The sequence below is a fragment of the Delphinus delphis genome, chromosome 19, assembly GCF_949987515.2.
Source record: "Delphinus delphis chromosome 19, mDelDel1.2, whole genome shotgun sequence".
In the NCBI taxonomy this organism is placed as follows: Eukaryota; Metazoa; Chordata; class Mammalia; order Artiodactyla; family Delphinidae; genus Delphinus; species Delphinus delphis.
Genome location: NC_082701.1, coordinates 42087435 through 42101841, shown reverse-complemented (window position 1 = coordinate 42101841; position 14407 = coordinate 42087435). Strand labels below are relative to the sequence as shown.

Here is a 14407-nt window from a genome sequence, read left to right as displayed (position 1 = left end):
TTCAGTATGCCACATTTGATTCTTGCGTTTTCACTTTATAGATAAGGCTATTGGATATTTTGAAGTGGTATTAAGATTATTGGGTATTAAAATTTGTTTTTTGTTGATTAATAAGCACATGCATTTCAATAATTCCCCAAATAGAAAGTCCAAAACTAGAGCCCGACGTCAGTCGAAAAGAAACCAAAAGGAAACGAGTGGAAATGGAAAATCATAAATCCAAAAGAAAGAAACCAAATGAGTATTCAGAAAGTCCAAAAAAGATAAGTGGGAAACTAGAAGAACTTGACAAAAGAAACAACTCCAGTGGGATAAAGCTAGATTCTTCCAAAGGTTTATTTCCTAAAACATCCAGGAAGAAACGAACAGCTTTGAGTACAAGGTGTAAAGTGGAAACAGAAGCCGTAGAAGATTCTGATATTCTGATAATAGATGGTGACACGTCTACGTCAGAAGTATCTTCTATTCCGGGTAAATTAGACTTTCTCCCTCTGGTCCTAGAGGTTTTTTTGTTTGTTTTTAACTTCTCATTTTTCCCCTGTCTCTTAATATATGCTCACTGTAACATTCAAACAAAATAAGAAGTGGAAGCCTCACTGATTAGAGTCTTCCAGATAACCACGTTTAACAGATTGCTGTTTGGTCTTTGATTTTTCTGTGCTTCCCTAAATATATATGCTTTTTTAAAAACCTGGAGACTTCCCTGGTGGTCCAGTGGTTAAGACTCCACGCTCGCAATGCAGGGGGCCCGGGTTCAGTCTCTGGTCAGGGAACTAGATCCTGCCTTCTTCAACTAAAGATCCCGCATGCCCCAACTAAAGATCCTGCATGCTGCAACTACAAAAAAGATCTCACATGCCGCAATGAAGATCTCGCACACGGCAACGAAGATCCTGAGTGCTGCAACTAAGACCTGGTGCAGCCAAATAAATTAAAAAAACAAACAAACAAACAAAAAAAACAGGGGGCTTCCCTGGTGGCACAGTGGTTGAGAGTCTACCTGCCGATGCAGGGGATGCGGGTTCGTGCCCCGGTCCGGCAGGATCCCACATGCTGCGGAGCGGCTGGGCCTGTGAGCCATGGCCGCTGAGCCTGCGTGTCCAGAGCCTGTGCTCCACAACGGGAGAGGCCACAGCAGTGAGAGGCCCGCGTACCACAAAAAAAAAAAACCAACAACAACCTGGAATCACACTCTACCTATTATTTTACACCTGTTTCACATATTTTTGACATATTCCCATTTGGTTACGTAGCTTTTCTGAAACATTCTATTGAATTAATGCATCCATTTAGATTATGTTTTGATAATTTGTACAGCAAGTCTCTGTATTTTTTAAAAATTATTTATTTATTTATTTATTTATTTTTGGCTGCGTTGGGTCTTCGTTGCTGTGCGTGGGCTTTCTCTAGTTGGGGCGAGCGGGGACTACCCTTCATTGTGGTGCGCAGGCTTCTTATTGCGGTGGCTTCTCTTGTTGTGGAGCATGGGCTCTAGGCGCACAGGCTTCAGTAGTTGTGGCACAGGCTCAGTAGTTGTGGCTCACGGGCTCTAGAGCGCAGGCTCAGTAGTTGTGGCACACAGGCTTATTTGCTCCGCAGCATGTGGGATCTTCCCAGACCAGGGCTCGAACCCGTGTCTCCTGCATTGGCAGGTGGATTCTTAACCACTGCGCCACCAGGGAAGCCCCTCTATATTAAAAAAAATTTTTTTTAATTTTTTAAAATTAATTAATTTATTTGTTTTTATTTTTGGCTGTGTTGGGTCTTCGTTGCTGTGCGTGGGCTTTCTCTAGTTGGGGCGAGCGGGGACTACCCTTCATTGTGGTGCTCAGGCTTCTTATTGCGGTGGCTTCTCTTGTTGCGGAGCATGGGCTCTAGGCGCACGGGCTTCAGTAGTTGTGGCTCTAGAGCGCAGACTCAGTAGTTGGGTGGCCAGGCTTAGTTGCTCCGCGGCATATGGGATCTTCCCGGGCCAGGGATCAAACCCCTGTCCCCTGCATTGGCAGGCAGATTCGTAACCACTACACCACCAGGGAAGCCCTTTTTAAAATTTTTCTTGGAGCATGGTTGATTTACAATGTTGTGTTAGTTTCAGGTGTACAGCAAAGTGAATCAGTTATACATATACCTATATCCACTCTTTTTTTAGATTCTTTTCCCAGATAGGCCATTACACAGTATTGAGTAGAGTTCCCTGTGCTATACAGTAGGTTCTTATTAGTTATCTATTTTATATGTGGTAGTGTGTATATGTCAATCCCAATCTCCCAATTTATCCCTCCCTGTCCTTACCCCTGGTAACCATAAGTTTGTTTTCTACATCTGTGACTCTACCTCTGTTTTGTAAATAAGTTCATTTGTACCCTTTATTTTAGATTCTACATATAAGCAATATCATATGATATTTATCTTTCTGTGTCTGACTTACTTCCCTCAGTATGACAATCTCTAGATCCATCCATCTGTCATTTTTTAAAACTATTTTCATGCATTGACTCCACTAAATAAACTATAGATTCCCTTACCCTACAAATTCCACTGGGGTTTTGATTTTGCATTAGAATGTAGATTAATGCCACGTGGTGCGGCCAAAAAAAAAAAAGAGAGGGAGATGCATACCACAACGTAGATTAATTTGGAGGGGACTGGCATCTTCCTAACTCTTCTCAATTGGGAGTGTAGCATCTCTCCGTTTACTCAGGCTGACCTCCTAGAATGTTTTAATGTATCTTTTTAGTTGCCAAGAAGAGGCTCCATGAAAATTATGCTGCATTTGTTCTTTAGATTATTTCTTACAGTACAAATTATTTTTCATATTTTGTGTTTCTTGAGTGATTATTAAAATTTTTAATGTATACTTTTAAATCTTATTGTCATAAGACTTTATGGTGCTTAGCTTTTAAGAGGGAAGGGTTTTGATGTGAAAAATTTTTAATGTAATGTTAAGTTTTGAAATTGCCTTTTTGGCAATTTGTAAATAAAAATATTTGTACAAATACTTATTGTTACATGAAACAATAATGTAAATGCCTAAGAATATATGTTTATGCCAAGAAACAAAATACTTTAATATATATTTTTTGCTTTAGATTCTGGAACTGAAGACATGCTTTGGACAGAAAAGTATCAACCTCAGAACTCTGGTGAACTCATAGGCAATGAGCTAGCTATTAGAAAGTTACATAGGTTGGTAAAATTTGTAAAGGAATCGAGAAATAGTTTTTGAATCTAGTTTTAGTATTTATTTTATTTGTGCTAAAATCTAGAAATTATAAAGTAATACATCACAAGGTAAAATCTTAAAAAAAAAGAAAAAGGAAGAAGAATTTTCAGTGAAAAGTAAATGTACCTCTTTTCTCCTGTTTCTACTCCCTAGAGGTAAATGACTATTAAAATTGTCTTGTAAAACCTTCCAGAAAACTTTTAATGCATATATTTGCTCCTTTCTTCCTAACAAATAGGATCATATTACTACTAATTCAGGTAATAATCCTTTGTCTATAATTCCCACCTCCAAAGAGTTCTGGAAATTTAAAGTTTATTAACTTTATTATATACATAAAGTTTATTATAGTCTTTATCAGCCCCACTTAGTAGGAGTTCATATTTTTTTAACTAGAAATATTCAGTGATTATGGATGTACTGCCACAGACCCACTAGGGGTATTATGTTTTATGTAGTATATGTACCAAATTACATTTCTAATCTCTGAAAAATCCTGAATTCTAAAACTCAACTGGCCCAAAGGATTTCATACAAGGAATTGGGACTCATAATAATAAAACCTTTGAGATTGGCAGTGTTCTAAGCACTTGATCATGCTTAGCTCATTTGCTCCTTAGAACAATCCTATGAGGGTAAATACTGTTCCTCATGAGGAATGTGGCCCAGAGAGGTTGAGTTATTTGTCCAAGGTCACACAGCTAGAAAGTGGTGGAGCTGGAATTTAAACTCAGTCTAGCTCCAGACTAGAACTTAATCTTTCTGCTCATACTTAGGATTGTATCAATATATTAGACATCTTTCATGTCACCATACAGTCAGTTCTTCATAGTTTCTCTGTACTGATTTCTTATGTGAGCATACATACCATAAGGTATCTTTTCCGTTACTGATGTATTTTTAGGTTTTTCCTTTTGGAGGCTAATATAAACAGTGTTGCAGTGAATATCCTTGCACATATTGTCTTGAGTATTTAGGCAAAAATTACTTCATTTTAAAATATTCATGTCCATGTAAAATTATTCTACTATATAGTTGATTCAAAAATGTTATGGAGTTCTTAAAAACTAACAATATACCATCACTTCCCCCGACAATCATTTTAACGTATCATCTAAGAGATATCTATATTCTGTGAATTTTTTTATTAACATACATTTTCTTATGGTAGTTGGTTGAAAGACTGGAAAAGAAGAGCTGAATTGGAAGAAGGACAGAATTTGAAGGGAAAAAGAGATGAGAAACAGGAAGGTATTTTGAGTCATTTTTTTCCATTTCACTGAACATTTTTAGAATTAGATTAGCTGAAAATTTTTATAAAGCTGCTTGTTTGATATTTTATATTTGTTTTTTTAGTTTTTGTACATTGAATTTCCAACATTTATTGGCAGGAAGTTTGTGGGATTTGGTCATTGGGTTTGGTGAGACAGAATTGATGCCTAAGAAATTGTTTTATGTGCATTTGAATGATTTTTCAGATCCATTGGACAGCATAGACTTTAAAGGCAGTTCAGATGATGAAGAAGAGAATCGTCTTTGCAATACTGTTCTTATAACAGGGCCAACAGGAGTGGGGAAAACTGCTGCGGTATATGCTTGTGCTCAGGAGCTTGGATTTAAGGTTAGTGAACAAATGTTAATGTAATAATTACCCTTGAAACAAAAGGAAACATCAACCATTCTGCCATTTTTTCATATATTCTTTTAGATATTTGAAGTGAATGCCTCTTCTCAGCGCAGTGGTAGACAAATTTTGTCTCAGCTGAAGGAAGCTACTCAGTCCCATCAAGTAGACAAGCAAGGTGTAAACTCACAAAAACCCTGTTTTTTTAATAGCTACAACATAAGCAAGTCACCAAGTAAGTAAATTATTTTCCTGAAGTTGTAATGTTTAAAAACTTAAAATCTAAGAAAAGAATTTTAATAATTAGCATTTTTAAAAAATAAATTTATTTATTTTATTTATTTATTTTTGGCTGCATTGGGTCTTCGTTGCTGCATGCAGGCTTTCTCTAGTTGCGGTGCATAGGGGCTACTCTTCATCATGGTGTGCGGGCTTCTCATTGTGGTGGCTTCTCTTGTTGTGGAGCACGGGCTCTAGGCCCATGGGCTTCAGTAGTTGTGGCTCACAGGCTCTAGAGCAAAGGCTCAGTAGTTGTGGCGAACGGGCTTAGTTGCTCCGTGGCATGTGGGATCTTCCCCGACCAGGGCTCAAACCCATGTCCCCTGCATTAGCAGGCTGATTCTTAACCACTGCGCCACCAGTGAAGTCCCAATAATTAGAATTTTGCCATTCATTTTTAATCTTTTCCTATATATATACATGCCTTTTTCATTTTTCTTGGACTTTATGTTTTAAAACAAATCTCAGGACCATCAGATAATTTTACTCATGTATATATATTTCAATATGTAGCTCTAACTGATAAGGACTTTTTTAAAAGCATAACCACTATATCATAATCAGACCTAACAAAATTAACTATATACCTTAATTTGATGTAATATGTAGTTTAATTTCAGTTTTCTGTTTCAAATGGTTTGTTCAAATCAGGATCCAAACAAGGTTCACAGTTTACATTTGATTAATGTCACTTAAGTTTCTTTTAATCTAACAACTCCCTCACCCTTTCTTTTCATGTCATTTATTTGTTGAAGAACATGGGTCATTTGTCATAAAATTTCTCACATTCTAGAGTTGGCTGATTATATCTTCATGGTATCAGTTAACACATTCCTCTTCCTTGTATTTCTTACAAACTGGCAGTTAGATCTGTGGGGTTGATTAGATTCATTTCCATTTTGGTGCTGGCATACATGCCAAGAGATACGTAATGACTGGTTATCCCACTTTTAGTGATATTTAAATTTTTTTTTTTTTTTTTTTTTTTTTTTTTTTTTGCGGTACGTGGACCTCTCACTGTTGTGGCCTCTCCCGTTGCGGAGCACAGGCTCTGGACGCGCAGGCTCCGCGGCATATGGGATCTTCCCGGACCGGGGCACGAACCCGTGTCCCCTGCATCGGCAGGCGGACTCTCAACCACTGCGCCACTAGGGAAGCCCTAAATATTTTTAAGATTACACCTCTTTCCTTGTGGTGTTAAAATGCCCTATTTAAAAAAAAAAAAAAATTATTTATTTGTTTGCGTTGGGTCTTAGTTGTGGCTTGCAGGCTCCTTAGTTGTGGCATGTGAACTCTTAGTTGTGGCATGCATGTGGGATCTAGTTCCCAGACCAGGGATTGAACCCTGGCCCCCTGCGTTGGGAGCGTGGAGTCTTAGCCACTGCACCACCAGGGAAGTCCCTAAAATGCCCTATTTTTATGACATGATTGTGATATCTATGATAAATATTTTCAAGCTCAAAATTTTCACTAAGTTTTCTGAACACCTATGATATGCAAGGTCTATGAGGGTACTAAAAAAGAATAGGACACAGTCATGGAATGGTGCACATATGCTGGTACATAAAGAAGATCCTGCTCTGAGTCCATATGATAATAACTAGCACTTGTAAAGGCTGAATGAGGGTACTTTGAGAGGAGCAAAGGACACGCTCTGGAATAAATGCCAGGCCACTGTTGGACTTCTGAAGGGTAGACATCAGCCATTTGTTTTTTAACTTTGTATCCATCTTTCATAGCATATCTAGAAAAACATATCGTTTGCTTGCAATATCAGTTTACTGTGAGTTAAATTGAAGTTGCACAGGAAAGTCTGTAATGTGCTTAGTATGTACCGATATCACTTTTTCTCCAGCCTCTTCTGACCTCAAGCAGATGTAGACAGAGTGAATTAAGGGATTACGAAGATTTTTGCTTCAAGAATATATGTTTCTTGGAAAAGAGTATCTTTTCCAAATGATTGGTTTTGCCTTCTCTACTGGTTGAATAACTAACAATACAGTAATATTTGACTGGAAAGAGAATGTAAGAAAGAAAAAGAATTTTTATACCTTTGCTTTTTAACTGGTAAGGGTAGAAATATACTGTGGATAACTCAATCTTGCCATCTGTTTAATTTTTAGAATATTTGTCTTTAAGTGAAATTTGTTTTTGGCAGAAAAATTAAGCTCCCCCAAGAAGGTTGTTACATCACCAAGAAAACTTCCTCCACCATCACCACAAAGTAGTGGACCAAAGCGAGTACTTCCACCTAAAACTTTGGCAAATTATTTTAAAGTGTCTTCTAAGCCAAAAAATAATGAACAAATAGGAGCACTTCTGGAAAATAATAAAGGTAAGATACTAAATTGACAGAGGCCCTGATAACATAAAAATATGATCACAGTTCATGAGTTCCTATTGCTATTTATTAAACCTCAGTTACACTGAAGGTCATATATATAGGAGTGTTGATACCTTGTTTCAGTTTTGATAATGGATTTCAGTTTGAGTTTATTCTGTGGAAATATCCAGTGTTCTGTTAAAAGTTGATTTTATCTAAAATATTAATGTTTTATTTATGCAGGAATCAAAAATTCTTTTGAACAGAAACCAATTATTCAGACTAAATCTACAAACACAACTAACAAAAATGTCAAAGAGTTTGGGGCTGAGGAGCCCAACAGGAAAAATGCAACATCTCTCATTCTGTTTGAGGAGGTAGGCTTACAGAGGTATACATTTGTGATACCTCCTGATAAAAACTTATTCTAAAGATTACTGTATGTTTTACTATAAAGGACTGTAAAATAGCCAAGAAGGTCAGGAATAATTGTATCTATTTGAAATTAAAGTGAATGAAACTGTCAGCCATAGAAGAATTTTTTAGGAACATGATTAATGCAATTCAGTTACTGTTTAGTGTTTGTAGAAATTATTCTGACCCATACTTATCCAATTATAGGTGACTGCATTTTTTTGTTTTTAACGTTTGATAATTTTTTTACCCTTTTAATAATATAAGACGTTGTAAGCTTTTGGCATGGTGTGAAGTCACACTGTTCACAAATTCATAAATTCTGTCTCTAATAGACATATAGTGTATCTACTATGATAACTGATATGATAACATAACAGTTATGATAACATAACTGACATCCAATAAGTGTATTGTTACTACATTAATATTTTAATAACCACTTGTTCTTAGGTTGATGTCATTTTCGAAGAAGATGCTGGCTTTTTGAATGCAATCAAAACATTCATGGCAACCACGAAAAGGCCTGTAATCCTTACAACAAGTGGTAAGTAACCAGTGATTTTACAATTACTTACTATTGATTAAAATATTTGGGGAAAGCTTCTAATTTTAGTTAGATATGTTCCTTTAGAAGTCTGCTGGTAAATTAAGTCTGTTTTTTTCCCTAAAACGAGGAGGCTTCTAAATCTTTTTTTTTTTTTTTAATTAATTATTTTTGGCTGCATGGGGTCTTTGTTGCTGCACGCGGGATCTTCATTGCCAAGTGTGGGATCTTTAGTTGCGGCATGCGGGATCTAGTTCCCTGACCAGGGATCAAACCTGGGCATTGGGAGCGTGGAGTCTTAACCACTGGACCACCAGGGAATTCCCTATATATTGTTTTATAACATTCTTTTCTAATATTTGTCATTACAAATATTCAGTAGAATATCTCTGCTATGGATTTCTGTTGGAAAATGTTTGTGTTAGACTCTACTTAGAAATTAATAGCCCGTTTGATAGTTAATGATTATACTCTAAAAATATCGATAAAAATCATATTAATCCCAAGTGAGATGGTAGTTTAATTAAAAAGTCAAGATGTAAGTTCAATTCCTTAATGACATAATTTGCATATTTTATTTTCATTACTGATGAAATATAGAATACTTTCATAGAAAAGTATGACTAGAGAAAGTACCTTAGTGGTCTTAATGTTTAAAAATATGTTTTTTCTGCATAGATCCAACATTTAGTTTAATGTTTGATGGCTTCTTTGAAGAAATTAATTTTAACACTCCTTCACTGGTAAGTTTTGAATTTTGATCAGCATAAATTATATATCACAATTATATAGAAGGTGGTTTATTATAAAATTTAGTTATAATTTTTAAATGTGGTTACTAAGGGGTATGTTAAAATTTCTGCATTTTAGGAGACTTCTGATTATCTTTTTTTTTACTTTAAAAAAATATCTTTTTCAAAATTCATGTATTCAAATTTTCACTAGACTCCAGTGTTCATTAGGTCTTTTTCATAGTAACCAGTGCTTTACTGAGGTGAAATTTGCATATAGTTAAAAATGCACTTAAGGGGCTTCCCTGGTGGCGCAGTGGTTGAGAATACGCCTGCCGATGCAGGGGACACGGGTTCGTGCCCTGGTCCGGGAAGATCCCACATGCTGCGGAGCGGCTAGGCCCGTGAGCCATGGCCGCTGAGCCTGCACGTCCGGAGCCTGTGCTCCGCAACGGGAGAGGCCACAACAGTGAGAGGCCCGCGTACCGCAAAAAAAAAAAAAAAAAAAAGTGCACTTAAGTACACAAATTGAAAAATGTGAACAGAGATAAACATCCATGTAACCATCACCCAGATCAAAATATAGAACATTTCCATCACCTCCAAAGGTTCCCTTGGGTCCTTTTTAGGCAGCACTCCCCTCTCCACCGGAGATAACCACTATTCTTTATTTTATTTTATTTATTTATTTATTTATTTATTTATTTTTGGCTGTGTTGGGTCTTCGTTTCTGTGCAGGGGCTTTCTCTAGTTGCGGCGAGCAGGGACCACTCTTCATCGCTGTGCGCAGGCCTCTCACTATCGTGGCCTCTCTTGTTGTGGAGCACAGGCTCCAGACGCGCAGGTTCAGTAGTTGTGGCTCACGGGCCCAGTTGCTCCGCAGCATGTGGGATCTTCCCAGACCAGGGCTCGAACCCATGTCCCCTGCATTGGCAGGCAGATTCTCAACCACTGCGCCACCAGGGAAGCCAGATAACCACTATTCTAATGTGTATTAACTCAGATTAGTTTTGTCTATTCTGAAATTTCAAATAATAGGAAACATTATGTATCCTTTTACATCTGGTTTCTTTCATTTAACATTATGTTTTTTAGATTTATCCATGCTGTTCTGTCAGTGGAATTGTTGAATCATATGCATTATGTTATTTTTATTTGTTTAGCTTTTTAAGACTCTGCCAGATAGGTTTCCAGTGCATGAGAATTCTGGCAACTGTTGTCAGTCTTTTTAACTTTGGCCATGGTAGTGGTATCCATCTGTGTGTGTGCATGTTTGCTTTCTGTTAATTAACTTTGAAGTATAGTTTATTTACAGTAAAATACACCCACTTCAAGTGTATGGTTCAATGAATTTTGACAAATGTAGTTACAGCACATGTCCATCAAGATAGAGAACATCTTTATTACTACCAAAAGTTCCCTTGTGTACCGTTGTGTTCTGTCCTTTGTCCTAACCCCTCGGCCCTGCCTACTACCAGTCTGTTTTCTGTCACTGTAATTTTGCCAATTGTAGAATTTCATGTCAATAGAATCTTATAATATGTAGTATTTTTTATTTAGTTTCTTTCACACACCATAATGCTTTTTCAGATTTGCTCATATTACCTGTGCCAGTAGTTTCTTTCCTTTTTCTAAAATAAGTTTATTTATACATTTATATATATTTTTTTCTTTTTTCTTTTTTTTTTTTTTTGCGGTACGCAGGCCTCTCACTGTTGTGGCCTCTCCCGTTGCGGAGCACAGGCTCCGGACGCTCAGGCTCAGCGGCCATGGCTCACGGGCCCAGCCGCTCCGCAGCATGTGGGATCTTCCCGGACCAGGGCACGAATCCGTGTCCCCTGCATAGGCAGGCGGACTCTCAACCACTGCGCCACCAGGGAAGCCCCATTTATATATTTTTTATTTTTGGCTGCGTTGGGTTTTCGTTGCTGCAAAGGGGCTTTCTCTAGTTGCGGTGAGCGGGGGCTACTCTGTTGTGATGCGTGGGCTTCTCAATGTGGTGGCTTCTCTTGTTGCGGAGCACGGACTCTAGTCGCGGGCTTCAGTAGTTGTGGCATGCAAGCTCAGTAGTTGTGTCTCGCGGACTCTAGAGCACAGGCTCAGTAGTTGTGGCTCACGGGCCTAGTTGCTCCGCGACATGCGGGGTCTTCCCAGACCAGGGATCGAACCCGTGTCCCCTGCATTGGCAGGCAGATTCTCAATCACTGCGCCACCAGGGAAGCCCCCTAAGGGATTTTCTTAAGGTTTAATAAAATTGCCTTCAGGATTCAGGTTGGAGAATCTCCCATAAAATTTTCCTTGCTGTCTCAGACTGTATACAGTTAATAAAAGAAGTTTATGTAAATGCTTTTAATTTGGTACCGTATTCCTTTATATTTTTCTAGATCATTCTCAATAAGAGCTTAAAATATTGTGAATCTTAGCAAAATTTGGCTTGCTTTTTGATGTTATTGATGTATTTCTGTTAACTCTGCAGTTGACCATGTTTCTTTCCTGTGTCTCTCTCCCTCCTACCCCCACCTCTCCCCTCCTGTCTCTCTCTCACTCTCTCTCAGCTAAATGTTGCCAGCTACCTACAGATGATCTGCTTGACTGAGAATTTTAGAACCGATGTAAAAGATTTTGTAACATTGCTAACAGCAAATACTTGTGACATCAGAAAAAGTATCCTTTACTTACAATTCTGGATTAGAAGTGGAGGTGGATTTTTAGAAGAAAGGCCATTATCTTTTTGTCGTAAGTTGATTTGTTGTAAAAGAAATTTCTGTAATGGGATCCTATATTAAAATATATGCTGTACCAAAACATTTGAAAGATTATAAAAATTTTGAGCATTGAGGTATCATGTTAATATTAAAAGAAACATACATACATCAACTTAGTTGATGAAAAGTTCTGTAAGCATTAAATGTGGGTAAATACAATTAAACTGAACCTGGAACAAATGGTTACTTGTACATTTATAAACATAGCTGCTTATAAACAAATAGAATTATATTATTTAGCAACTTCCTTTTTTCACTTATTAAAAAAATAAGTATTGGTAATTTTTCCATATGTAAATTATTTTTAGATGATTGTATTGTAAGTTCCTTTTCAGCTTCCTTAATAGCCTATAATTCTCTCTTTCCTAAGAACTCTTTTATTTCAGAAATGCTTTATTTTATTTCTTACCAATCTTCAGTCACTGTTACCTAATTCAAGTCACAGACATTTACTGAGGACTTTCTCCATGCCAGGTCCTGTGTTTATATGAATAAGACATGGTTCCTTCCCTGAAGAAGTTCATAGTTTGTGGTTTCCATGCTCCATAGTCACAGTTCTGTAGTTACAGATCCTGCTCTGGGAAATATACAAATATTTAATTTTTAAAAAGGTGAAGTTCTGTAATATTAATCCCTTATTGGTTTTCTGATTAGTTCAAAATTTAATATCTTATTTTTTTAATTAATTAATTTATTTATTTGGCTGCGTTGGGTCTTCATTTCTGTGCGAGGGCTTTCCTCTAGTTGCGGCGAGTGGGGGCCACTCTTCATCGCTGTGCGCAGGCCTCTCACTATTGCGGCCTCTCTTGCTGCGGAGCACGGGCTCCAGACGCACAGGTTCAGTAGTTGTGGCTCACGGGCCCAGTTGCTCCGCGGCATGTGGGATCTTTCCAGACCAGGGCTCGAACCCGTGTCCCCTGCATTGGCAGGCAGATTCTCAACCACTGCGCCACCAGGGATGCCCTAATATCTTATTCTTTTTCAAAGTATTTAATTCAATTTAAGCTGGCAGTTTTAACTATTTCTTAGAAGTAAATATGATAAATAAGACATGGAAAATATCCTATTTTTCTTACCTCACAATTTATTGTCAGTACGTATAGTTCTAGCCCTCTCTTTTTCACAGCTGCATGCTATTCCATAATATAAAGTGGATATAACGTAATTTAACTAACCTTTACCTACTAGGTGACATTTAAGTCATCTTCAGTTTGTTGTTAAAGTATGCAGTGAATATCTTTTTTAATTTTGCTAATTTAGAAGGTGAAAAATGAATGGTATCTTATTTTAATTTCCATGATCACTGGTAAAATTGTACATCTTTTTATGAGTTTATTCGATATTTGTGTTTCTTCTGTGACTTGCCTGTCCAGTCCTTGCTCTTTTTTCTGTTGGATTGTTTTGTAAGCCCACCCCACACCCCAGCCCCACTTAACCTATGTAGAAATCATGTTTGTATTGTACGCTTTATGAATTAGATACATATGGGGAGAATAACAAAATGAGGATTAGGTCCAAAAAATGCCAAAGGGGACTTCCCTGGTGGCACAGTGGTTAAGAATCCTCCTGCCAATGCAGGGGATGTAGGTTCAGTCCCTGGCCCTGGAAGATCCCTCATGCTGCACAGGCACTAAGCCTGTGCCTGTGCTCTGGAGCCCGTGCTCTGCAACAGGAGAGGGCACGACGGAGAGAGGCCTGCGCATTGCAACTAAGAGTGGCCCCCGCTGGCTGCAACTAGAGAGGGCCTGCCTGCAGCAAAGACCCAACACAGTCAAAAATAGATAAATAAATAAATTTATTTTTTTTAAATGCCAAAGGATCTTGGATTTTAAATAATTGTTTAAATAATTGCTTGCTACAATTTGATAAAAATATGGATAGCTAAGGTTTTCTTTTACTAATTTTGCAGGAGGAAATAGCAGAAATGTACAACTTGTTTGCTCTGAAGATGACCCTGATTCCAAAAATAATGCTAAAAATAGTAAAAGGAATCCAACAGACCTTCCCAAATGTGACATTGGCTGTGCTGAGACCTTGTTTGGCCTTAAGAACATTTTTTCCCCATCTGAAGACTTATTTTCATTTTTGAAGGTATTTTCAATGTCTAGTAAATTTATGTTCTTTTTCATCTTCCCAACACTCACTTCTGTCTTTTGAATCTTAAGGTTAACTTAAATTTACCAGTAATTTTTACAGGCTTCAGATTTCTGATTTTAACACATTGTACCACTTTGACAAATGGTGCATAGGCCTTGCTCTAAATGTATATTATTGAATTTAGAATAGAACTTAGAAATATTTCAGATAAAAAAAGACAATTTCAGAACAGTAGTTTTTAAGCAAATGAGCTTCTAATTATTGAATTAGGGTATATACTGACTATTAGAGAATTTAATTTTTTAAATTAACAGTCTAAATTAATCTTTTAGACTCATGATACTATTTGATGTATTAGGGAAGTGTAGGTTAATAAAATTATGAGGGTTAGCGACTCATTACTT

The 14407-nt window shown here is 37.3% G+C and overlaps 1 protein-coding gene across 1 annotated transcript in view; it reads left to right on the top strand.

The window, feature by feature from the left end:
• Window positions 1-14407, top strand: part of ATAD5 (ATPase family AAA domain containing 5) — a 35993-nt gene that overhangs the window by 19773 nt on the left and 1813 nt on the right. Inside the window, exons 10-20 of the mRNA XM_059998097.1 lie at window positions 145-471; window positions 3090-3186; window positions 4395-4474; window positions 4702-4844; window positions 4932-5082; window positions 7285-7461; window positions 7693-7826; window positions 8317-8410; window positions 9089-9153; window positions 11697-11877; window positions 13816-13997. Coding sequence (XP_059854080.1) covers window positions 145-471; window positions 3090-3186; window positions 4395-4474; window positions 4702-4844; window positions 4932-5082; window positions 7285-7461; window positions 7693-7826; window positions 8317-8410; window positions 9089-9153; window positions 11697-11877; window positions 13816-13997 — 1631 coding nt within the window. The remainder of the gene's footprint in view (window positions 1-144; window positions 472-3089; window positions 3187-4394; window positions 4475-4701; window positions 4845-4931; window positions 5083-7284; window positions 7462-7692; window positions 7827-8316; window positions 8411-9088; window positions 9154-11696; window positions 11878-13815; window positions 13998-14407) is intronic.